At 41.9% G+C, this 24,824-nt stretch overlaps 1 protein-coding gene across 1 annotated transcript; it reads right to left on the bottom strand.

Annotated features, from left to right (window-relative positions):
* Nucleotides 1-16,847: 16,847 nt before the first annotated feature.
* On the bottom strand, nt 16,848-21,529 carry pim3 (Pim-3 proto-oncogene, serine/threonine kinase). Its single transcript, XM_030720068.1, has 6 exons — nt 21,025-21,529; nt 20,672-20,781; nt 20,488-20,538; nt 19,947-20,310; nt 18,982-19,158; nt 16,848-18,649 (listed from the first exon to the last, which is right to left on the bottom strand). Exons 1-6 carry the CDS (start codon nt 21,110-21,112, stop codon nt 18,447-18,449), a joined length of 993 nt encoding a protein of 330 aa, XP_030575928.1. The 5' UTR covers nt 21,113-21,529; the 3' UTR covers nt 16,848-18,446.
* Nucleotides 21,530-24,824: the final 3,295 nt, after the last annotated feature.

Here is a 24,824-nt window from a genome sequence, read left to right as displayed (position 1 = left end):
CTAACAAGTTAACCAAACCATCAATCCATTGAATTCTTCATCCTCGGTGTCACTTCTAAACAATTCCGTACACTCCGTAGACGAAGCGCCGCTTCCTCTTCTGTGTCGCGTTATGGGCTCGACACACGGGGAGCGACGTCGCTCGCTCTCCATTCATTTCCTATGGAGCTTGTGCGATGAGGCGACAATCGCTTGCCCTCCTCCAGCTAAGCGACCGGCGACGTTCGTGCATGTGAAATTTCAAGCTCGTACACGTAGACGTGCACACGCGACCAGGCGACGCGACACAACAAAGTTGGAAAATGTTCTACTTTTGTCGCTGTCGCGTGGCACTAAACCAATCAGCAAGAGTTTCATTGACTGACCAATGAGCGAAGAGTATGCTACACACTGCAGTCTGCAACCACTTTCAGCAGGAAGGAAAGCATCGTTTTAGCTGTGTTTGACTTTCCTATATTATATGACACTTCACGCAGTGATTATCGAGTTAAACATAAAAGGCAGCCATATGAGAACGTGTTGGTGTAACACTAACGTTAAACAGACGGATAGAGAGGACTTTTGTGCAAATATAGGATGAACGCGAGGTTGTCTTTTTCTTTTGTAGAAGAGACTTAACAGCAAGATTTCTGTCAGTTCAAATAAAATCTTCAGACTCCTCATCTTTATTGCCGTGTCTGACACGGACTGCTTTTAAAATGTCTAAATCCCTCCAGTTTCATAACCAATCACATTTCTTGGAGACGAGTGACGTAAGAGCGCGATTCGCAAAGCTGCCATCGCTATCGCGTCCCGTGTGTTCGGTTTCACCCCAGTGGCGATGCGACCCATTCGTCGCTGTCGTTTGTCGCTCCCCGTGTGTCGAGCCCATAAGTCAGACTCGTCGTCAGCTGCAGTTCCAGTTATTCCAGCCTTTCTGAATCCCAACAGGATGGTTTGTCACTGAAGCCCATGTTTTCTTGATCCATCCAATGACTTCCAGGAAAGTTGGGTGGCGCATTCTCCCAGTTGCCGTTAAGCTGTGCTCTCCATCCACCATCCACTGCGCCCACAGGTTACGCAAGACTGCCTTAAAGCTGCAGTTCACGGAGATGTCAAGTGGCTGGAGTATTTTGGTTCATGTGTTATAAATGTCACATATACGTCGCTCCGGAGTATAGGTCGCACCCCCAGCCAAACTATGAAAAAAAGTGCGACTTATACTCCGGAAAATACGGTAGTAAGTAGGACGGTCAGTGGCTTTTCCACTTTCAAGTTGTTGTAGGCAACAAATGACGTTTTTCTTGAAGTTTCTTGTGGAGTCTCGTCTTAAGACCTTGTACCAAAATTCCTCCACAATGATGTGAGAGACATGCATTTTAGTTTTGTTTTTATTAACAAATAACGACACAAAGTAATATGTCATGTTTTGTTATCTCAGATTGTATTTACAGAATTTTAAAACCTGGTAGGCACCAAGTAATTTATTATTATTATTTAATTATTTATTTTTTTGCCATGGGTAGTGAGAACTTTCTTAGGTTAATAGTGCATTCATCTAGAGTTGAAATAATCCAGGAAAATTCACACAAATGCAAGTCAAGTCGGAACAACAGTAAAGTTTTGGTAAAAAAATTTGGCTTACGGTTTCATACCCTCATATACTTTTCACTGGAAGCATTAAAAACTACCCAAACCAGCCGGTACATGGAACAAGTGAATGCACAGTTAGGGTTAGGTGTGAAAAACGGGACACAGCTTGAAGTTATGGATTCCTGAAAAGATTCTTGGAATCATCTTCCATTTACCTTTTAACAGCAGGTGTGAAACTGTGATTGCGTAGCACTTTCTGGGTAATCAGTATGTACAGCATGTACTGGTTTGTTTGTTCGTGTGCTTGTGTGTGTTCATATTTGTGCCTTCGTGTGCAAGTGTGTATCTGGTGTTCTTTTCCTGGTGCATCTGTGTGGTCTTGCATGTGTGTATGTGTGTGTGTGTGTGTGTGCGCGCCCTGTGGGAATAGAGCCGCACTGAGAGAGCCTTTTGGGAACAATAGCAGCTCATTATTGGGAATCCCTTGTTTCCTGTTTCTCAGAACGAGCTGTCCTAGTTGTAACACGATCACCGTGACAACCGCAGCTCTCGCCATAGCTACAGAGTTACAGGTAAACAAGGGGGAGGGAGATGAGGGGTCATGGGGAGTCGAGGAAAAGCAGGTAGAGGCGGGGAAAAGGAACAACAACAGGGAGCAGAAGAAGAGGATGGAGCGATAAACACGAGACGGGGGGGGGGTCTTGAATGGGGTTGGTGAAGGTGGGCAGCACAGGTCACCTTACCATCGTGACAAACTTTTCCACAGTAAAAGAACTTATTCCCCTCCAAAAAAATCTCTGTGGGAAAGAAGAAAAGCACCTTTGTTTACAGAGTACTATTCCCAAAACCTGTTGGGTTGCTCCTGTTTTGTTTGCAGTTGAAATGTTCTCATGTTAGTGCGAGTTTCTTGTGTAAACCACCGCTGGCATGAGTGAGACACTTAGGCGGAAAAAGAAAACCAAAAGCACCGATCACATTGACAAAATAACCCAAGGGTGAGAACACACTCGCACACACTCCTCTTTCAATTAGAAGAAATTTAAAGGTCTTGAGATATTTTTCTGCCATGAGCACTCCCCAAGGAGCATTTCTTAAAGTTTTTATGCTATTTTTATGAATGAATGGACCCTAGTAAAGGCAGAGGGAGAGGGACACAGGCCAGAGAACACAGCAGCTTGCGTCACTAATCCAACTCCTTGGGGGTTTTACCTGTGACGCACTGGCACTGCATTGGGGTCACAGTGTTCCAGAGTCATTCCACGACGGACGGCTTTTTTTGTTATTGTTGTTTTGTTTTTTTTCATAAGAAGAAGCTGAGCTGATGTTGACACGCAGTGATGCTGAGTCACTGCGTGAGCACTGATGCTTAGGTGAACAGAACCACTTTGAAAAGAGCAGGAGGAACAGACTATTGTGGCAATGTACTGATGGCAACAGAGATATGCATCTGCAGGTTCTGATAGTACAATGACAAAGATTTGACATTCTTAGTGCTGCTTTTTTTTCTAAATTCTAGGAAAAAATTTTGTGTTAAGCTTGCTACTCTTTAGCTCCTTTCAGTCATGCCATATGTAACATTCCTGGATTCATCCCTGTGTTAAAGGGAAGGGATTGTGTCATTTAGACTTAGGTATTCTTCTTTCGACTGATCGCCACAGTGGATCATCTGCCTCCACCCTATCCCCAGCATCCTCCTCTGTACTGCACACCATCATTAATGTTCCTCACCACATCATTCAGATGTTCCCACATCGTTGGCTACAGTACTCCTGTGTTATCGTACTATGGGTGAGATTTAAAAGTAACATAACTCATTAGATCAGCATTTCCTTTGCTGCTTTATTTTCAAAGTCACTTTGATAACTGAAGCCATATCCTACATGCAGCCACAGGAACACATCCATATGCACTTTAGGGTCTTTATTCACCTTTAATTTGAACTCTGGTTGGTTTTCCCCCTTGGTGTGGTTTGCTTGTGTAGATATGAACTCGGGTGCCATCCAAAGCAACTGCAACCAGACCCTTTAGAGGAGGTTTCAGTCTTTCCCGCAGACAGGAATGCATTACATAGATTTTTTGGTTAAATAACTGCATTTGTCATCTCGTTTCTGTATTTAGCTTTGAAGTCAACACCTTCAAATAATTACCTGTCTCAAGGTCAAAGGCAACTTGAGTGATATCCAAGGTTATGGCTGTCTGACTCTTTACAGTGTGTTGTATATGTGTTGGTGACAGAGCTCAGTGAAGCACATCAGCAGCACTGACATTTGCATCTGGAAACACACGTTCTGGCTAACTGGGTCATGCCCACACACACATGCTACCCCTATATTCTTTTCCAGACTTCTGTCACTGCTGTCTCCTTAGTTTTAAATAGCTATCCATTTTCATCCAACACGTGACTTTTGGATCGACTGTAAAGTTCACCACATATAAGCAGGAGGAACACGTAAACTCACGGGCCTTTTTTTCTTTTACCTGGGTCTTCTAAACAAAACTGAATTATCTTAAATGTGTTCTAAATGCAACCATTTAATTTTAGTAGGCCAGTCAGCACATATTGTGGCATTGCTGTACAAAAGGATGCATCTTCCTGTGTATGTATGTTGAATCTCGCCAGGGGCAAGTCAACGCCATGGGCCACATCCCAATGGGACCCAAATTGTATGTGTGCATTTATATTTTGTGACCTGTGTCAAAGCGCTCCCTATAACTTGTCAGTGCAGGAATTGTGGGGATTTTGTTGTTTGCTTGCCTTGCTTACTTCAGATTCTGACTGTGAGATGTGTGGCAATGAGAGATTATGTAATGGTTAAACATCTCTCTCCATCCCATTTTCAAATGTTTGTCTTAATTTATTTATTTATTTTTTTGCAGGATAACTTACACATAATCTTCTTGTTCAGATACTAAAATTGTATAAACTGTAAGCAGTATTGTGTCTGTGTAGGTTCTCAGTCATCCAGGCCATGTAGTCTAAAGCACCTGAGTTGAAGGCAACTGCACTTCCTTTCAGATTCATGTAGATGTTTTGTTTCTCTCTGACAGGCTTCCTCAATCCAGCTGCCTTCAACTCAAGTGTTTAAGACTATAAGCATCACTGTCATTGTTAGTCAAATAAAGAAATGTATATACTGTACAAAAGTCTCAATTCACCCCTCATTTCTTTATGGTTTGCTTCCAAGGAGCCAGATGTTCTTCTTAAAGTGGTCTTGAACAATAGTTCTCCAGGCTTTCTGATGGTCTCAGTGGAAGAGTTGCTGTCAAGAAACCATTCTTAAGGAAAAGAACCAGGAAGGAAAGGCTGAGATATGCCGAACTGCACAAAAAGTGGACTGAAAATAAGTAGCAACATTTCTCATGGAGTGATGAATCCAAATTTGGAGGTTTTGGTTCAAGTCTTCATCAAAATGTTCAGAGGAGGTCAGGAGAGAGGTACAACAATGAGTGTCTACAGTCATCTGGAAACATGGTGGAGGCTCTTCCATGGTTTGGGGCTGTATTTCAGCCAGCGGTGTTGGGGATATTGATGCAAATTATTAACACAGAAAAGTACAGTCAGACTTAGATCTACCATGTGATACCATCTGGAAAGCTGCTTCATTTTTCAGCATGACAGTGATTCCAACACAGTAAAAGCATACCTGGATAGAAAAACACACAGTGGAGCACTATCAGTCATGGACTGGCCTCCCAAGAGCCTGGACCTCAATATTATTGAAGCACTGTGGGATCATGTTGACAGAGGACAGAACAAAAGGCAGCCAACATCCAAAGAAGAGCTTTGAATGTCCTTCACGAAGCCTGGAGAACTCTTCCTGAAAACTACTTAGAGAAATGAGAAGAAAGCTGCCTCAGAGAGTTCAGGCTGTGCTGAAGAATAAAGGAGGTCATACCAAATATTGACTTTCATTAGAATTGCCTCATATTCTGTATTTCCATGTATTTTTGCACATGTTTCAATTAATTGCTGCACCTATATCCCATTTTCATAGCAAAACATAAAGAAATGAGGGGGTGGCTCAAAACTTTTGCAAAGTACCACGCTTCATTAGTATCTATGGTAATGTTTCTGAGACCACAGTAATCTCTATTGATTGATTGGGCTGAAAAGTCATTTTTGAAAGTAATACACCAGGAAGAATCTGTGATCTTTGAAGTCATTAAAAAAATTCCACACTTAGTCATTACAGATTCACCAAAAGCTCTCTGTTTAATTTCTCAGCACGTTCAGTTCTTAGAAGACAAAACAACGCCCATATCACTCCCTTTTCTGTTCCCACTCATTCCCAGGGTCCTCCCAAGCGCATATATTCTCAGGCTGAACGAGTGGTGAAACTGCAGCCTGATCGTGGACCTGCCGCATGTGGTTGAGCGAGAAGCCTGCAGGAGGGGCAGAAATGAAGGAGTAGTTTCTCCACACAGTGGTAGTTTTCTCCCTTTTCTAAGCAGCTCCCATGCATTCTTGGTAGCGTGAGGGGAGCCAAGTTCATCCTGAAATGGTTGTTACATACCTGTGGCAAACACGTGCCCTTTAATCATAGTCATCAAGGAGAAGTGCGAGCTTTTGTGACCATCCTGAATGGGAGGATGAATGCCCTGCCATTCCCATAGTTTGTTATCGGAGCCCCACTCGTATAAACTGTGTTCGTCTGCTGTCGAGTAATATTTACTCAGTTAAAATAAGAGGGAAGTAGATTTGTTTTCACTGCTGTAATAAAACAGTGCAGCGCGCTGCTCTTCTTTTTTGTTTTCATTTAAAAAGGCAGTCTGTGCCCAAAATCCTGAAGAATGAGTCTTGAAATTATTCTGAAATCTAAAATTACTAGTCTTACTAAAGCTTTCAAATCCACAGTGCAGGAAAAAAAAAAAAAACATAAGCTCGAAAGTTAGTGACCATGCAAAATGATAAATTTAGCTTGATTGTTATATACAAGAGTTGTGAGCCATAACAAAAATAATTTTTGGAATATAGGTGTTCCTTTTTCTGCTACCCAAAGAAAAAGGGACTGGTCCTCACGCTCCAAGTTTCATTGTCATGTCTTTTGTATGAACCCTAATCCTATTAATGTAGAATCAATAAAGGCAGGATAGACAATTACAAAGGAAGGAATAAAAAGAATAGGAAGGAAAAACATTTACCAAACACGCAGGCATATGTTTCAAATATCAATTTGTCTGACCACAGGACAGTTTTCCACACTGTCTCAGTCCACTTTAAACAAGCTTTGGCCCAGAGAGGACAGTGACATTTCTGGATCATGTTCACATTTGGCTTCATCTTTAACCTGAAGTCAATGAGCCTGAAATTATTTTCAGTGATTTCTGGAATGATTTCTGTTCCTGAGACCCTGCAGAGACTTTATGCCTGTTTTTAATGCAGTCAGAGATTATTCCAGATTCTTTGAGTTCTTTGATGATATTATGTACTGTAAATGATGAGATATTCAAAGTATTCACATTTTTACATTGACCAGACCCTTGCGCAAATATAAATCACAAATATTGAAAGAATATAATGAAATCAGAATCTACAATTAAGTTTTTCTAAAGCAGCAAATTATAGCATTTCCAACTAAATACAGTAACTGGCTCCCTTTTCCACATAAGCCTTTACCTATTTGAACAAAGGTAGCAGGGCACCTTTTTACATCTACAACAAAAAGCATCATTTTATTTATCCAATGTTTTCTGTGACCAAACGTCAGTGGATACAAACGTAGACACACCCGAGCATGCGACCTCTGCTTAAGCGTGAACATTTGAAGTCTGCTGCACGGGTTACAGTTAAAATGACACAGAGATAGAATAATAGGTGTAAATTTGTTTTGTATTTCATTGTTAAACAGACTTTATTGGATGCTTCACTGGCATGTGAAGACAATTGGGGCTTTTTGATGGCTCAGTAAATAGGTACAACTCAGCATCACAGAGGTTAAACAGGTTCATCTTTGCTGAGGGGATCAGATGAGATGAAAAGTTCGTAGAAGGTATAAACTGGCAGAAATCAAAGGTCACAGGAGCAAAAATGGCAGGCAAAAGGTAAAGACCAATGTGGCAGGTCTAAAGAATCAGGTAACTCTGGATCGTGGGAAAAGCTTATGTTACTGCAAGGTAAGTGGGAAAAGACAGGAGCTAGTGAATGCGGAAACAGGAAGAAATTATTAGGATCATGAGACTTAAACCTGCCTGAAAAAACCGATGAACTCATCATCAGTTTTTAGGTTGGAAACAGATGGCATCTAATAAAAATGACACAGATGAAAGCAGTGAAATTAAATAACAGCCAGCAAAATGGTCTAAAATACCTTAAAGACAAACAAAAAACACTGAACTAGTTAGAAAGGATACGATGAGAAAGTGAGTGTAGCTCACACCAGAGAGTCACAGAGGAGCAGATATTCATTTCATGTTTACACTTCTACTGACACTGCATCCAGGATCTGAACTCACATAATGAATTTTTGATAGCTGCGGGGGCCATGTTTGTCTTGAATTCAAGGCAACAAATGTGAACTCTTATTTTGAAACCAAACCCGGCTCAAATGGAGTCCTGCGGCACTCTCGACCAGGAGAGTACTAGCTGTTCATTCTCATCATCCCATACATTGTGTGAAAAGGATACCCTCACACTTGGGTGCCATTCACCACAGGGTTCAGTCTTGTTGTACTGACCTGATTGTCTGTGATTGCTTCGATGGAAATCTAAGCTGCGAGTGAGAAGCTGAAAATTCTTCACAGAATGGCCAGAGCCAAGGCATAGACCATAGACTGTATATCAAAGATGGAAGGCAATGTGGCTGCATTCTTTCTTAAAAGTTCTTCACTGTTATGCTTTTAGGTTTATTACTCGATAGTTAGTAGTCTTCTTCAGTGCAGTATGATGCCCATCCATTTTTTTAAGTGCTTCTTCAACTAGGATAGCTGGGGCTTATCCCAGCTAACATTAAACACAAGGTAGGGCACACAAGTAACAGTTCACTAGTCCATCATGGGGCTATGTAATGAGTGGATGTGGACCCCAAATGCAAACTTAGACATGGACAGACAGAATAAAACTCAAAGTATACTTTTAATGATAGTTTATGGAAATAATCCAAACAAAATTGACAGACTACAACTCCTGCAGCCAATTTATAGTCACCATTTATCCTCACATGCCCACCCAGTCATGAGGTTTGAGCCCAGAACCTTGCTAACCACATTATCAATACACTGCATATATAGCATGATGTGCCTTTTGCACTTAGAATGAAGTAAACAATAAAGCAGGGCATGCTTAAGCAAATCAGCTGTTGAGTTTTTCAGGTAGCTACATACACTTTATTTTAAGCCTGTTTTACCTAGACAGATGTAGCATCCCAATTATAAAACATGAAGACAAAAACATTGCTAACCAAGCTAACTAGTACTACCCTTAGTTGATAAACTCAACTCATCTTATCCACATATGGTTATGTACATTTTCAAAATGTTCATTTTAACAATTTATACAAATCAGTGAAAATCAATGTCATTGTGATTGTTTTCATCTTTTATTTACAGTTTATGCTTCTAACTGGGACAACATATCAATGAGTTTCATGCTTTTTACTTCAGTTTAAGATAATCGTGCTCAAAAAAACCTCCCAGAATACTTTGAATGACAAATAAAACTGACTGAAACATTAGCAGATAGAATGTTTGTCCTTTTGGCACTTTTGGCATTTTAAAATACAACCATTTGCCGAAAGGCACTTAACAGAAAGTACAGCTGAGGCTGAATGTCATTATTTTGGGAAGGATTTGCTCATAAACCAAGTACTGAACGTTCTTGCTGCAGTACAGCCTGAAACAACTTGATATGTTTTTTTTGGGGGTTAATATTTCCAAAGATAGTGTCCTGTTTCATCAACAGAAAAGGCTCTTCTCATGCTGGAGAAATAGATAACAGCCACAGGGCAAAGTGAGCACCAGGTCAATGATTCCTTTGATCACATTACAAGCTTGTAAAAAGACTTTAACAATTTAGATCTCTATCATTTTTTCTCCCTGCCTCTCTGCACACACATGTACACTTGCTTTCATCCCCTTTAATACCTCCTTTTCTCTCACCTTCTGCTTTTCCTCTCAGTTTTCCTCCTCATTCTTGCCTTCCCAAACCTTTCTCCCCACAAACACACGTATTAAGCCACTGCAGTCACCTCAGGTTGCCTGCTGTGGTCTGCAGTTGTTGGTGTTGTTTGGAACCTAGGCAACACAAGCAGGGTGCACAGAAATGATTGGAGCATTGTAGCCTCGTTTCTGTTTCATCTCAAGAATCCGTTGGTGGGCTTGAATGTGTGTCTCATGTCTTAATACAATTGTGCGTGTGTTTGCCTGCCTGTGTAAAAGTCTCTGCATGAGTCTCCCTGTTCTCTCCGTGTCTCTTAAAACACGCTCTACCCTTTATGTTTACAGCATGTCTTGTTGAACCAGAACAATGAGTTCCTTCACGGTGTGCGGTGACGGCAGCAGGTTCCCACCATCCAGGCAGCCAGGTTCTCCTCTCTGGCAGTGGCACAGCTTTTAATGAATGCTGAGCCAGACCATTGGAAAGTCCCCATGGAGGCTCTGCTCTGGGTAACTGAGCAGGAGGCCTCTAGAGTAGGCAGCCAGGCATCCAGCAACCTTGACAGCTAGCAACAAAGGCTTATACACAACACAAGTCCTTGAAGATGTTTCAAGGTAAAGAGTACATACAGTACTAAATAATATTTACTTTCCTTTTTAAATAGTTCGCCACACCAACAGCTGTTTATATTACATTTTCAAACTTATCAAAATGGAATAAGATTACTAGTATATTATGATGCACATGGAGATGCACCATTAAAAAATCACTTCTATCATATATATTTTTTTTGGATTCCAATGACCTTTTCTATTCATTCAGATTCAGTTTAAAACTGCTGAACACAGTAAAGAAACAGGAAATGACATCAATTGCACCAGCGTAGGGTCTGACAATGATTACAAAGATTTCATCCTGATAGCTAATGTCAGTCGGGGTACCACTGCCTAGCCTGTAGAGGCCTGAGTGTCCCTCCATGGATATGCCTCCCCAGGCCATCACTGACCCACCACCAAACCTGCCATGCTGAATAATGTTGCAGGCAGCATAAGATTCTCCATGGCTTCTGAAGACCCTTTCACATTTGCCACAAGTGAGGACGTCGAGCCCTCTATTGGGTATTTGATACCCACATGATTGTTCATTTTATAGGGCTCTAGCAGCACTCATCCCACTCCTCCTTGCGCAAAGGAGCAGATATTGGTCCTGCTGATGGGTTATGGCCCTGTCCAGCTCTCCTCGAGTAACTGTTTGTCTCCTGGAATCTCCTCCATGCTCTTGAGACTGTGCTGGGACACAGAAAACTTTCTGGCAATGGCACATATTGGCGCACCATCCTGCAGGAGTTGGACTAACTGTGCAACCTCTGTAGGGTCCAGGTATTGCCTCATGCTACCAGTAGTGACACTGACCCTAGCCAAATGCAATATATACATTATATCTATACATTTATCAAGAATACACAAAGACCAACTATAAGAAAATAAAACAGGAAATGATTTGACAAGCTCAACATCACTGCAAATATTAGAAACATATGAAGAGTTTAACCACTTTATACAGGCTACTATAAAGCAACTCATTCACCGCAGCCCAAGTAGCAGTGTGTTTATGTGATAGAAAAAGTGCTGCATGTAGATGTGTGAATGTTGTTGGCAGTGTAAAATGCTCTAAATGGTTGGTAAGACTGCAAAGTGCTATATAAATAAATTCTATTTAATGCCAAGAAGGAACACTGGTGAGAAAAAAATATGCCTCAGAAGCATCATAACCCCATCATTAGGTAATGGGAAAATCTGGCTATATTTACAATTGTGTATCCTGTTATAATTTACACATTCGTTTATAAGTTAATGTGTTGCAGATGATGTTCTAGCATGTAAGACAATGATCCTTTGAGGTTTAACTGACCAACCAGGTGAGTTCCAGTACAAGCAGTGCTGCTCAGATAAACTGAAATAAAGCTCTGAAAAACCTGCAGTTCTCACAAAGATGAATCACAGGATATATTTGTTTCCCTTCAGTATATTTATGTGGGAGAGGTGTGTGAGTGCACAACAGACTCGAGCATGGAGGCATCCAAAAAGTACAGCGAGCACGGATGCACGCATGGACACTGCAGTCAACAGAATGCACTTATGTAAACTCATGCATAGAAATGACCACATGTCCTTATTCAAAAGGTCAGATGCATGGACACGGATACACAGAGAGGAAAAGTGTGAAGTGTAGTATCACTGACTCTGGTGTGATCTCTCTCTTTTTTTTTTTTTTTCCCTTGTCTTGGCGCTGTCGCATGTCCTGCCTGTGTGGGCGCCACCCACCCACCCATCTGTGCCCATCGGGGCCCTCAGGCCCAGAGTCCATCTGGCATCTTCCTCTGTGTCTGTCGAGTTGTCGCCTACGACGGCCACCACTGACAGCCTTAATGTGCCAAAGTTTGCTCAGAGAGTACACAGAAAAAAAACTATGAATTCAGTGACCTCAGCTTAAACTCAAGACTTTGTGCGCATATATATATATATATATATATATATATATATATATATATATATATATATATATATATATATATATATATATATATATATATATATATATATATATATATATATATATATATATATAAAATACATTCACAAAAATATACAGGCCTTTAAATCATAGGTTGTTAAACTGATCTTCAGGATGGTAAAGGAGATGAACTTTGAGATAAACTCAAAATGGGTTTAAAAGCATTAAAAGGCAAAATAAAAAGTTTCAAGCTAATAAATGCGTCCAGCAAAATGCTTTTTGAAACTTTAAAGGAAAAAAAATCGAGAATTTTTTTTCCTGTCCAACTTATCAACTTGCCATAACTGTCTAGCACCACTGATGCTCATTTCAAAGACAAAAGCGGTTGCATAATTACAACTCAGGCTGTTAAAGGAGTAGTTCAACAATTTGGCAAACATACTTTTCTTTTGCAGAGAGTGGCATGGGAGGTTTTTTTTTTTTATCACGCTCATGCCTATAAACTAAGTATGTAGCTTAAACCAGCAGACAATTAGCTTAGCTTTGCAGTATCTCTATAAACATATATCTGCACATATATAAGCCGATGAGTTCCAATACTAAGCTTTTCATAAACACTGGATTTAGAGGGAAACAGCTTGCCTGTCCACGTGTACTACTGTGACACTGTTCTCACAGGTGAAATGGTTCATCTTGCAAGGAGTGTATAAATAAATTCCAAGCAAATCCATTCTGATTTTGACGTTTTAAGTAGCAAGCCATATAGATGTTGATGGGTTTACCTTTGGACAGAGCTAGCACTGTGATAAATGTGTCTTTTTCCTCTATTTGTTTCTATTCTCATGCCACCTTCTATCCCAGCAAAGAACTGCTCTTTTCGTTCTTCCATTTGTCAAAAGCTGAAGCCTGCTTCCCATGTCATTGTCTGGTGAACAATGGGCTGTAAGGCTGTGCTGTCAGTAGATTGGTTGGAAACTTACTGGGACTCAAGTTATACACCTACTACAAGAGTTTTATGAGACATGCCAGAGCTGAAGGAGTGCCTGAGTTGGTCAGTTAATGAGTGAGTAAAGACTCAAAGGGGATGCATCTAATTCATGACTAAAGCCAGTTTTATGCATGCACTGCAGCACTGAACTTTTCTAGGACTTTTCTAGATGTTGGATTGTGCCGAGGTGAGGACAGAAGCTCGTGTACTGGCTCTCGTGTGCACACTCTATCCAGGTAGCTCCCTCACCTAAACCACATGGAAAAATTCCAGTAGTCTAAATTTCTTTCATTGGTCACTTTATTAGGCACACCTTGCTAGTACCTTGTTGGACCCCTTTTGCCTTCAGAACCGCCTCAGATCTTTATGGCATAGATTCAGCACGCTGCTGGAAACATTCCTTAGAGATTCTGGTCCATATTGACAGTTGCTGCAGACTTGATGGCTGCACATCCATGAATTTCCCTTTCCACCACATCCCAAAGGTGCTCTATTGGTGACTGCAGAGGCTATTAGAGTACACTGGATATTTTTTCTTTTTTTTTTTTGACAATTCTCTGTAAACCCTAGAAATTGCTGTGTGGATCAGAAGTTTCTGAAATACTCAACAACAACCACGCCACATTCAAAGTCACTGAAATCACCTTTCTTCCCCATTCCTATGCTCAGTTTGAATACAAGCAGGTTCTCTTGACCATGGCTATGTGCCTAAATGAGTTGCTGCCATGAGATTGGCTGATTGGATCCTTGCTTTACCAAGCAGCTGAGCAAGTGCACACAATAAAGGGGCCAGTAAGTGTATTTCTTGTTGGGCACTACGTGGAAAAAAAAATCCTGGCATGATTCCACTGAAATGATCTAGAATCAATGTGTGAAAGCATCTTAAATGCGAGACCCGTATCTCAGTCACATTAACTACTGGTGATATGACTTTATGCAAACAGGAGGGCAAAGGGTTTCTGAAGAAATCAGAACAAAGATTTAAGGTAAAATGATTCAAACAAAGAGTCACAAAAAGAGTCATTTCTCCCAAAGCAGAAGCGCCTTAAACCCACATTCTTTTTAATGGGCAGCAGAGGGCAACCCTTGTGGTTGCAAAAACACTGAGCTACATAGAAGTTCATGGGAAAATGGCCCTCGGCTCCTTTGCTCTGTGACCTCAGTAAATACTTTCCCGATGGCTTTATAGGCTTGATTGGTAGCTTTAGGTCGAAAACACCAACATGGTTTCAGAAAGGTTTCAAACACCATCATGGGAAGTGGGAAAACACTCAGCTTGAAGCTTCAGCAGGAGTTCACTGACCAATGGGTGACCTGTCTTTTCTACCACCTCTGTCCCAGCTCAACATCATATTTAGCAAAAAAGGTAATTACAGGTAAACAGCATTGTAGCTGCAACTTAGAAAAAGATGAAAACAAAGATAATTAATGTAATCAATCCTAAATCCTGTTATGGCCTAAAAAAACAAAAAAAAAAACAAAAAAGTGTCAAGTGAGGATGATTGATACTACTTCTTGTAATAGTTTGACACACCAGACCTGCAAACATCTACAAGTAGCAAACAAATAAATAAAAAAAATCATATATTTTGGACATTTGAATACTCCCTCGCTGCCACGGCCAAGTGGCAGTGATGGATGATATTAATCAGCCTGTGGGATCAGACTTCAACTCAAGGAGACAACAGCATGGCATATGCCCCGCTACATTTAATGAGGATTTCACGGTGAGAGTGGATGATCCTCATTCTGAGCAGAGAGGGGATTCTGATGAAGACGAGTTGCCGGGAATTTGCATGTCAAAAAGCCCAGAGACACAAAGACAATAGAGGGATTAGCTGGGATTCGTATAGAAACACAGATGTCAACGTATGGAGTGTGACACCAGCGATCGTTTGTGGCTCTGTGTTTCATGGCGCAGTGGTATAGGGGTGCTTGTTAGACTGATTTAATAGAGGCGTCTCCAGCTTGGATGTTAGGCTGGTTTATCAGCAACAACATTATAGGAAGAGTTTGATGTTATTTGCTTTTCTTTTCTTTTTTTGACTCTATGGTCAGCACGTTGCTTTAGCCAGCCCAGCTGAGCATAAAGCCAGAAACTTGGGGGAAGACGGTAGCTAGGCTGTCATATCATGTTCATTTAATCCATTTAAGTGCCATTTGTTTTGTAGACTGTGAGGACTTTGACATGCAGCGCTAGCATTTAGAAACCCACTGGCACATACAATAAATATGGTCAGATGAATCCACATATCAACATGTATATTTCAAGTGGCTTTTTTTTTTTTTTTTTTTTAAGGAAAGCCTTCTCGTTTTTTCCAAGCATCAGTCTCTTCATCATGACTTAGATCCTTGAGAAGATTTAGGGACCAGCTGTCTTACACAGTCTTCAAGTACCCATATGTCTCCACTCAAGTGAAATTGGAAGCAGCCAGTCAAGTAAAATTGGACATGTGTGGGTGTTTGAGGTGACTCCTGTAAGCAGGGACAATGATTTTTAGGTGTGAGTTTTTGTGTTCGACTGATTGCTGTGTAAATAAAACCGTATTTCAAATTGAAGAATCAACATTACATCCTTCACATGATCCTGATACAAGCTTTACAGAAAGTATATTTACATCGATGAAATGCTTTTGTTGTGTAATATGACAGGTACAGCCTGTCCGCACTGATTCACCAGAGGGGGCAGCACCTCCCTTGAAAAAAATAAACACACCCTACCCCTCATGCTTCTCACCCCCAGTCCCAGAGCATGCAAACCAACACCATTAGCCTGTTGTGGGCTTTCCGAGTCCAGTAATGGAATGAATTGCGTTTTTGGAGAGCAGACAGGCAAGCAGGATGAATAAAAATGGAAAAGCAATCATTTATATTCAAGAGGATGCGTGTGTGTGTGTGTGTGTGTGTGATGATGATGATACATAACATCCCTCTGTCATGCCAGCATCACTGTCTCCTCCCCTAAGCTCTTGAGGCACATCTGTCCCTTATTAGCCCCCCTGGTTGCTGCAGGTTGTCATCCAGTTAATAGCTCCTGTTAGATTTGTCTTCAGCCACTCAGACAGCCGCCGCCACGTGCAGCAGAGCTGTTATTATTACTATAGGCGGTGTAAATGAACCATGCTCTATGCTGGACATGTATATTAGCTTCACCCCGCCTCCCTGGGGCACTGCTGTCAAGCAGATGAACCACACTGGCTCTGGATTTCATCAAGGTGTGCACATGACGGCAATCTAAGACCTAATAGGTTTTTTATTATTTTCTGCCATTTATCAGCTATCGCAGTGATGTGTGTGCATATTAATAAGTCAAAGATTCAAATAATAAGGACAATGTATCTACAAGGGATACATGTACATTCTTGGCTTTGCAGATGTCAGTGAAAGTGGATAACAGCAGAAGGCCCGCCCACCTGCTGTTCAAACCTTCTGTTTATAAGGGGCAACCAATGAGAAGAAAGATGGCTTTGTGGAAAGGGGGAACAGAAAAAGCTTGTTTCAAGCAGGTGACTAACTGAGGGCTGTGCCAAGACCCATTAAAAAAAGAATGTATTTTAAACTGCAAAACATGCAAAGCTCATCTAATAGTAATATTTCTCACAAATGTCACTTTTCACTATGTACATGTGTAACTTTTTTTTTTTTTGCTCAAAAAGATCAAGACACCAGACTTATTTCTGTACATAAAAATGACCGTTTAATATTTTGAATAAAAAAATAGTAATATGCATCCTTCACAGCCACAAGTCACACAGCTAAACTGAAAGGGTCTCCAAATATGAGGCTATGTGACGAAAACAAAAACTGCCGCTCGGTTCTCCATGGGACTCAAACGAATCTCGACAGCACAAAAACCAGATGGATTTCTCTGATACTTATCCATTCCACATTAACAGACTTCTTTCAAAAGTAGTTAAATAACATTCAAAATGCTTTTTTTTTCTTTTCAAATTTAAGTAAACGTTTTTATTCTGCTTTACATTGACAACAGTTTTCAGTGCATCCTCAACATCTCAAAAAACGAAAAAAGTTGAAATGTAAAAATAAGTTATAAGGAATGCAAACCAAAGGCCAGGATATGCAATAAAAAAAAAATTTTAAAAAAGGGGGAGATTTTAAGCATAGACAATAAATAAATAAATAACCACAGAGTGTGGAATGTCTACATGTTTACGAATAAATTAAATGCAAATGAGGAAATGAGGGGAGGGGGAAAAAAATGTACACACACACACACACACACAGAAGAGAAAAAAAAATACACTGTACAATATTTGTTTGGAAAAAAAAAAAATTGAGTCCATGAATATTGCATTGATTGTGCATTCACACCCCAAACCCTGAGGAAGGGGTGGGGGCCATGTAGTGTCAAGCAGTGAGATGGTGGGAGGCGAAAAAAGAAAAAAGGTCAGGAGGGCTATCAACCCTGGAACAGGCATTTGAGGGCAGAAAGGGAGAAAAAGGTGGGCTGTGTGTTGACATTTTGTAGACATTCAGAAAAGACAGGATCCAGTTTCCAAACACCTGTTCAGGCTATAGAGTGAGTGAGCAGCGTTAAAGAGAGCGACACAGAGTCGAGTCGAGTGTGTTTCAAGTATTTCATTGCCAGGAAGAGCCCCCACCTCCTTCTCTCCTGTCTAATTCTACTTTAGCCTCTCAGCTGGGCGCTGGTTGGCTTACAGTGATGGAGAGAGGAAGGACAGAAGGGAGAACATTTAAAAAAAAGAACCTAAACACTCCTTCCATCACAGTACAGACAACTTAACCGCCACACTGAGGGCTATTCCGGAAAGAAAAGAAAAACAGTTGTTGACAAAAAGCCCCCCCCAGAAAAGCAGCTTTCCAAAAAAAGGCACTCCAAAATCAAAATGAAAACATTTAAATAAAAAGTGTATTTCCGAGCTCTATGAGAGCAGCCATGTCTGAATAGGAGGGCCTTGCCAGCTGTATATACCAGCCTAGTAATAAGTAAAATAAAGTTTAAAAGGGGAAGGGGGGAATAAATAGTGCTGGTAAGACCGCCCAAACAGTAAGATGTTTCTCAGTAAGAAACAAATATAGTCAACTGAAAGAAGGGATGGGGACTATAAGATAACTAGAACACAAAGTAATAAATTAGAAATTCCCTACAAAAGAGGAAACTTAAAGTACATTTTTCTTGCCGGACAGGCTGGGCCAGGGGCCCAGCTGCGGATCAGTCTCTCTATCCCCACCCCTTCTTTCCCCACAAAGTTTGATTTTGTGTGTTTTTTTTCCCCCCAAAGTCCATCAGAGCCACGCTCAGAGGCTCTCCTTGCTCGAGCTTGTGCTTGACGAAGAATCTGTGTCGATGGTCCTGAGGCGGATGTCGCTGCCCACAGGCTCCTCCGGTGACTTAGGTGATTCTGCCGCCGCCCTCATCCAGGGGTGGTCGCAGATCTGCTCCAGGGTGGGCCGGTCTGAGGGCCGCAGAGCCAGGCACCATTTAATCAGCTGCTGGCATTCTGAAGGAGAAAAAAACCAGACCATAAGTAAGTAAGAAAAAAGCTGACAAAACAGAAGAAAATCTGAAATGCTGGATTTATCTGTACTGCTTATGTTTATGATCACAGCACAAGATCCCTGTACCAAGTTAGCCCTCTAGGGTGATTGGAAAATCTCAGTTTTATTTATACCTGATAAATCTGTTGACCAGCCATTTGAGCAGGTCATCCATTATGATTACCAGGTCTTTCTCTAATGTGAATTGATGTATAAATATAGACAACATGAGCCGTACCAGTAACCGTGGCTAGAGGGCAACAGAGTAAACTTGTGTGTTGCACGGTTGACTCACCGGCTGAGATCCTCCTCCTGAAATACAGTCTCCCTCTGAGGATCTCCTCGTCCTGCTCAAAGGGGATGTCTCCGCACACCATGTCGTACAGCAGCACGCCTAGCGACCACACGGTTGCAGAGCGCCCGTGGTATCTGTGGAAGCGGATCCACTCCGGTGGGCTGTAGACTCTCGTACCTGTAAGAAAAGATAGAGAGACAAAGGTAGGAGGTGAGTTAGGAAACACAGCAGGCAGGAGGGGGTGGGGAGTGGATCTGAAGTGTGAGAGGTTTGGTTCTGAAAACTGGGTCTAATGCATCTGAAACAGCTGAGTCATAGTAGTAAAGCTTTCCATCTTTCCCCTCAGCCACAAAACACAAACTGAGTGACCTGCCTGCATCTCCCCCTCCCTTCCCTCCTGGAAGGAGGAACTTGGATACCAAAAAAAAAAAAAAAAAAAAAAAAAAAAAAAGGCAACGTGAGCCCATCACGTGAACCACCGACTCCGGTTTCACAACAAACAGATGTTACGTGGCACTGACCAAGCACACACACACACACACACACCAGTGACTCAACCTTTCTGAAAAAAAAAACAAAAAAAACGGAAACATTAAAGTAGGCTCCATATCACAAGACGGGGATGATTCATAGATTAAAAATGGCCACCAATAGGATTATTATGCTCTGAGTCATAAGTGATATAATTAGAGATCTTTTATTTTTGTAATTAATTAATTTAGCAGGATCCTTTTTCGATCCTCAATAACGATAAGCAGCGAGGCTCAGTGAGAGGAAAACCCTCAACCAAAAACAGACGACTGCGTCAGCGCCTCGTGAACGCCTCCATATCTGAATTTAGCACAGCGGGGCATCAAGGGCAAACACAGCGCAGCCCACACGGATACATATTCATCAAAACAGCACACACATCCAGCACTGAAACCTCTTACAACAGCAATACATGGAATTTAAAACTTGCTTACCATCGAAATCGGTGTAGACTGTGTCCTTGAGAATCGCCCCTGAGCCAAAATCAATAAGCTTGAGCTCCCCGGTGCGTAGATCCACCAGCAGGTTTTCATCTTTGATGTCTCTGTGCACCACGCCACAGCTGTAGCAGTGTCTGACCGCCTCCAAAACCTGGCGGAAAAAGCCCCGAGCCGTGTCCTCGTCCAGGGCGCCCTTCTCGGTGATGAAGTCGAACAGGTCCTTGACGAGCTCCGGCCTCTCCATGACGATGAGCCAGCCGTCCGCCCGCTCGTAATAGTCCAGCAATTTGATAACTCCGCGAAAAGACGAGCTGACCTTCTTCAACAGCAGGATCTCCAAAGGCACCATAGTTCCGTTCTGTAAGGGGGAAAGGCGGCATTTAATAACTATGCTGGGGCAAAAACAAAACAAAACCACTCTCCCTGTAACAGCGCAACACCCCCACCCAGCAACAGCCAGGGACAGAGAAGGAGGGGGGGGGGGGGGGGGGGGGTGTTTGCAAAACAAACAAAACCATCGGGACTGAGTACTTACAATTGTGCCCCACTCCGTCACCCGCTCCTTCGCGACATGCTTCACAGCAACCTGAAATCACGCAGAAAAGAATACACTGTGAGCATTAATTATAGGGGAGTCATCAGATTTCCATGAGAAACATCCCGCTTTGATGGCGCCACATGGAAAACCAAAACACAGACCCCCCGATCCGCGTCCTTACCGGTGCGCCGTCAGAGAGGCGGTTGCCGGCGTACACTGTCCCGAATCCTCCGCTTCCCAGAACAGATCCCACTTGGTAAACCTTCTCGAAGGGTTCCTTTTCCACTTTGACTGCAAGGAAAAGTGGAAAATGTTAAAAAAAAAAAAAAATGAATGCAGCATTTCAACCACGCACCTCCGCGTAGTGCGAGGTCAACTTGCTAGCTGTACGAGCCGGTCAGCTGCAACCGGAGTAGCTTACTTTAACTTCAAGTAACAATACATTTCCAATTTAGCAGCTGTTACTTGCAAACTCAATATAAAGGCGGTATTAAAAAGAAAAAGAAAGAAGCTTTACGTTTAACGGTAACCTACCCGGCTGGAGCTGTATTTTCACTGGTAGATGGTCCATACTCGAATGATTGCAAATGTGCGAAAATGAACCAAACTTTGACAGCAACATATTCAAGCTGAAACGCCCGTATAGACGATCTCTATTCAACCGCTGAGAGTCCGAAGAAGCAGTATAATAAGAGGAGAAACGGGTTCAGACGCAGTATAAATGGTGGTGCCGACCGTCTTGGCTGCAAGCGAATAATATATCCAGTCCAGCAGTGCGCCAACTCCGCCGCACCGCGCCCGTCAAAGTCGTGTCACGACCGCGAAGTCGCACACCGCTCCCCGAAAACCAGCATCAAATCTGACTTCTGTGTCTTGACTCAGGTATCCCCGATGAAAACAGTCCTCTTAAGCAGTTTTGGGTTTTTTTTCTTGAAAAACGCCGACCACTCCGATGTGTACAGTAGTCGCGTCGACAGTTGAGTGCGTTTAAAGGGCCTCTGCGGCGGACTGTTGTACTGAACAGTGGCCGCTGTCTGAGCTTTGGCGCGGTCTTCCCAAGCCAATATTTTGACGCGCAGTAGGATAACGGTATCCCTCCGCCAGCAATACAAGTAGACACTATTGTTTAATTTTCGCGTTAATTCGGGACCTTTTCCTACACGCACATCCGCATTTAGCCACTTAACACTCGCTACAATTGTATCAAACTTTTATCCGAAAGTATGTTTGTAATATTAATTTTCACGGCGCACTACTTTGTCATAGTACTAGACGCCCATGAACATCGTCTGGGAGCTTTGCGCTGTGTTCACTATAAAGTTGAAAGGCAACGACCAATTAGATATCATCTATAAATACCATGTTTCGCATTTGGACCAATCCCTAAAAAGTTATTCTAATAAAGCAGGCATTTGAGCTCACGTGGCGGCAATTCTGATAGGCCCTCTCCCCTCCCGCTGCAGAAACGCATACACTGCATGGCTGGAGGGGAAAGTTCAGCTTTAAGTGTTATTCACCACCTACTGATTACACGTTGTTATGCAGCTTGTGTACTCACTCGTGTTGTTTGTTTTGTTTTTACACCCGAGCAGAATTCCCATCACTTAAAAATGAGCAGTTTGTTATTTTTGAGGTAAATCACTTACTGTTTTTTTAAGTAAGCATAGTCATGTAACCACCATCAGATGATTATTATTTTTTGTTTAAGCTTTATTTATTTATTTTATTATTTTTTTTTTTTTTATTCTTTTATTTATTTTACTGTGGGCATTGGCCCTAGGGTCTATGCCGCTTGGAGGCCAATCCTTAATAAAAAAGCTCTGGCTGATTATTTTTTAATTTAATATTAGATATTTTAAAGCTGAAGTTGTCCTGTGATGGTTACTTTTAATTTTCCAGTGGCATACAGGGGTCTCCATAATGATGAGAACTATTCTCTATATAAATGTGCACTATATTGCCAACAGTATTCAGTCACTCATCCAAATAACTGAACTCAGGTGTTCCAGTCACTTCCATGGCCACAGGTGTATAAAACCAAGTACCTACGCATGCAGACTGCTTCTACAAATATTTGCCAAAGAATGGGTCGCTCTCAGGAGCTCAGTGAATTCCAGCGTGGTACCATGATAGGATGCCATCTATGAAACAAATCCAGTCATGAAATTTCCTCACTACTAAATATTCCACAGTCAGCTGTTAGTGGTATTATAACAAAGTGGAAGAGATTGGGAACAACAGCAACTCAGCCACAAAGTGGCAGGCCACTTTGTGGTGCGCAGAGGTCGTCGACTTTTGTCACTACAGACCTCCAAACTTCATGTGGTCTTCAGATTAGCTCGAGAACAGTGTGTAGAGATCTTCATGAAATGGGTTTCCGTGGACGAGCAGCTGGATCCAAGCCTTACATCACCAAGTACGATGCAAAGTCAGATGCAGTGGTGTAAAGCACGCTGCCACTTGACTCTAGAGCAGTGGAGACGTGTTTGGACACACTCACCCATTGATATGAATGGGCAAGTGTGTCCAAACTTTTGACTGGTACTATACATCATATAAACTAATATAATAAGACTGAAAGACCCCTAACAGATCACATTTAATGATATTGCGTGGAGTGTCTATGGCTGTCATAGGCTGCTTTCCACACAGCCAGTGGCTGATGCCTAATGCACAACAGGAGCATGAAATCCAAACAGAGGAGTATAAAAATAATAGTGCACAAAAACATAATCAGTTGGTCAAGGTTAGTAGAGCCAGCTGCCCCATTTCTAAATGTAAACTTTCCACATTTACACATTGAACGTGCCCTTGGCTCTCAGTGAACTTTCCACTTTTTATCTTGTGTTACCTGTGATACTTTGTGTGTGTGTGTGTGTGTGCGTGTGTGTGTGTGTGTGTGCGTGTGTGTGTGTGTGTGTGTGTGTGTGTGTGTGTGTGTGTGTGTGTGTGTGTGTGTGTGTGTGTGCATGTAACCAAACAGAAGCATCAGAGCTCCAGGGAACGTTATCACACTATAGACCTGCTGGCTGCAAAGTTATGTAAATGTGCGCACACATGTAAATACACACACACACACACACACACACACACACACACACACACACACACACACACACACACACACACACACAGAACAGAGTGACAGGAGGTTAACCAGCTGTGTTGCTACCTATTCAGTAAATGATGTAGCACGCTGCCTCATGTGATGAAGAATTTGACTCAGAAGTGGATGCTATCGACACATTTATAGCATAATTTTATATGTACAGGTTGTACAAGAAAACCAAGCACTGATCCCCTAAAGGAAAACGTGTCAAGGGGTCAGATGAAGGCCTCAGGCATTTGCATTTTTTTTTGAAGGATAAGCTACTATGTACATGGAGATTGTATGGGGACATATGGAAGAACCTCAAGGGTTCATTTGCTTTTATCTCATAAAACATTTGCATAAAAGAGTTCAATCGTTTAATGGATTATGCTTCAAAGGAAATTTGTTCCCTGCAGCAGCACCCTCCACCTCTCCTCTAGGATCATTCTGTGGTCACATATGTATTTTTAGAGGTAATGTGGCTCTGACCCACAAAGTTATTATTAGTAATTGCTCATGATGCTGTAGATCTTTGAAATAAAACTCCTTTTTGGCATTTTTTTTTTTTTTTTTTTTACCCCACAGTTCTCACAGTTCCATTCAAAGTCCAAACAGATCAGCACAGGTGAACCGGGACAGCTAAATGACCTGCAGTTATGAGCCTGACTGAGTTTTCATTACTATGGTTCTTTCCAATCTGGTCTCTTTTCATTTTTACTACTGTATAGAGTGTCATTCCACCTGAAGTCACCCACTCAAGGCTGAGTAGGACGCTCCATAAAAAATAGTATGTATTTGCTATTTTCAAATATAAGCAGGTGCAACATGCGGACCAAAATAACACTCTCATCCTGACAAGTATTCCAGTGGAGATAGAACAAATTTGTATAGTAGCTGGAATGATATTAGGTATGAGCCTTGTGATAGATCCATGTTCTGCCCAGGGTGTTTACTGCCTATCACCTAGTGCCTGCTGGGCCAGGCTCCAGAAATGACATGACCCTGGACATGAAAAAGATATTGTGGTTGGATGAGAAGAGAAACCCCTCCTCCTTTGCTTTGTATGTCCCTTAATGAGGTACCACTACACAAAACACCTGCTGTGCTGCTGTTACTATGACTAATTAGAGCGCGATTGCACTGGTTGATGGTTTGAAACAGTGTGACAAATTGTGAAGCTTTTGGATGTAAAAGGCTTTTCCACTTTACAAGTACCCCCCCATATAACATGACCCAATGTTTT

Source organism: Archocentrus centrarchus, chromosome 23 (genome assembly GCF_007364275.1).
Source record: "Archocentrus centrarchus isolate MPI-CPG fArcCen1 chromosome 23, fArcCen1, whole genome shotgun sequence".
NCBI classification, from domain to species: domain Eukaryota; kingdom Metazoa; phylum Chordata; class Actinopteri; order Cichliformes; family Cichlidae; genus Archocentrus; species Archocentrus centrarchus.
The sequence above is the reverse complement of the archived record's forward strand: the minus strand, read 5'-3'. Positions and strand labels throughout refer to the sequence as shown.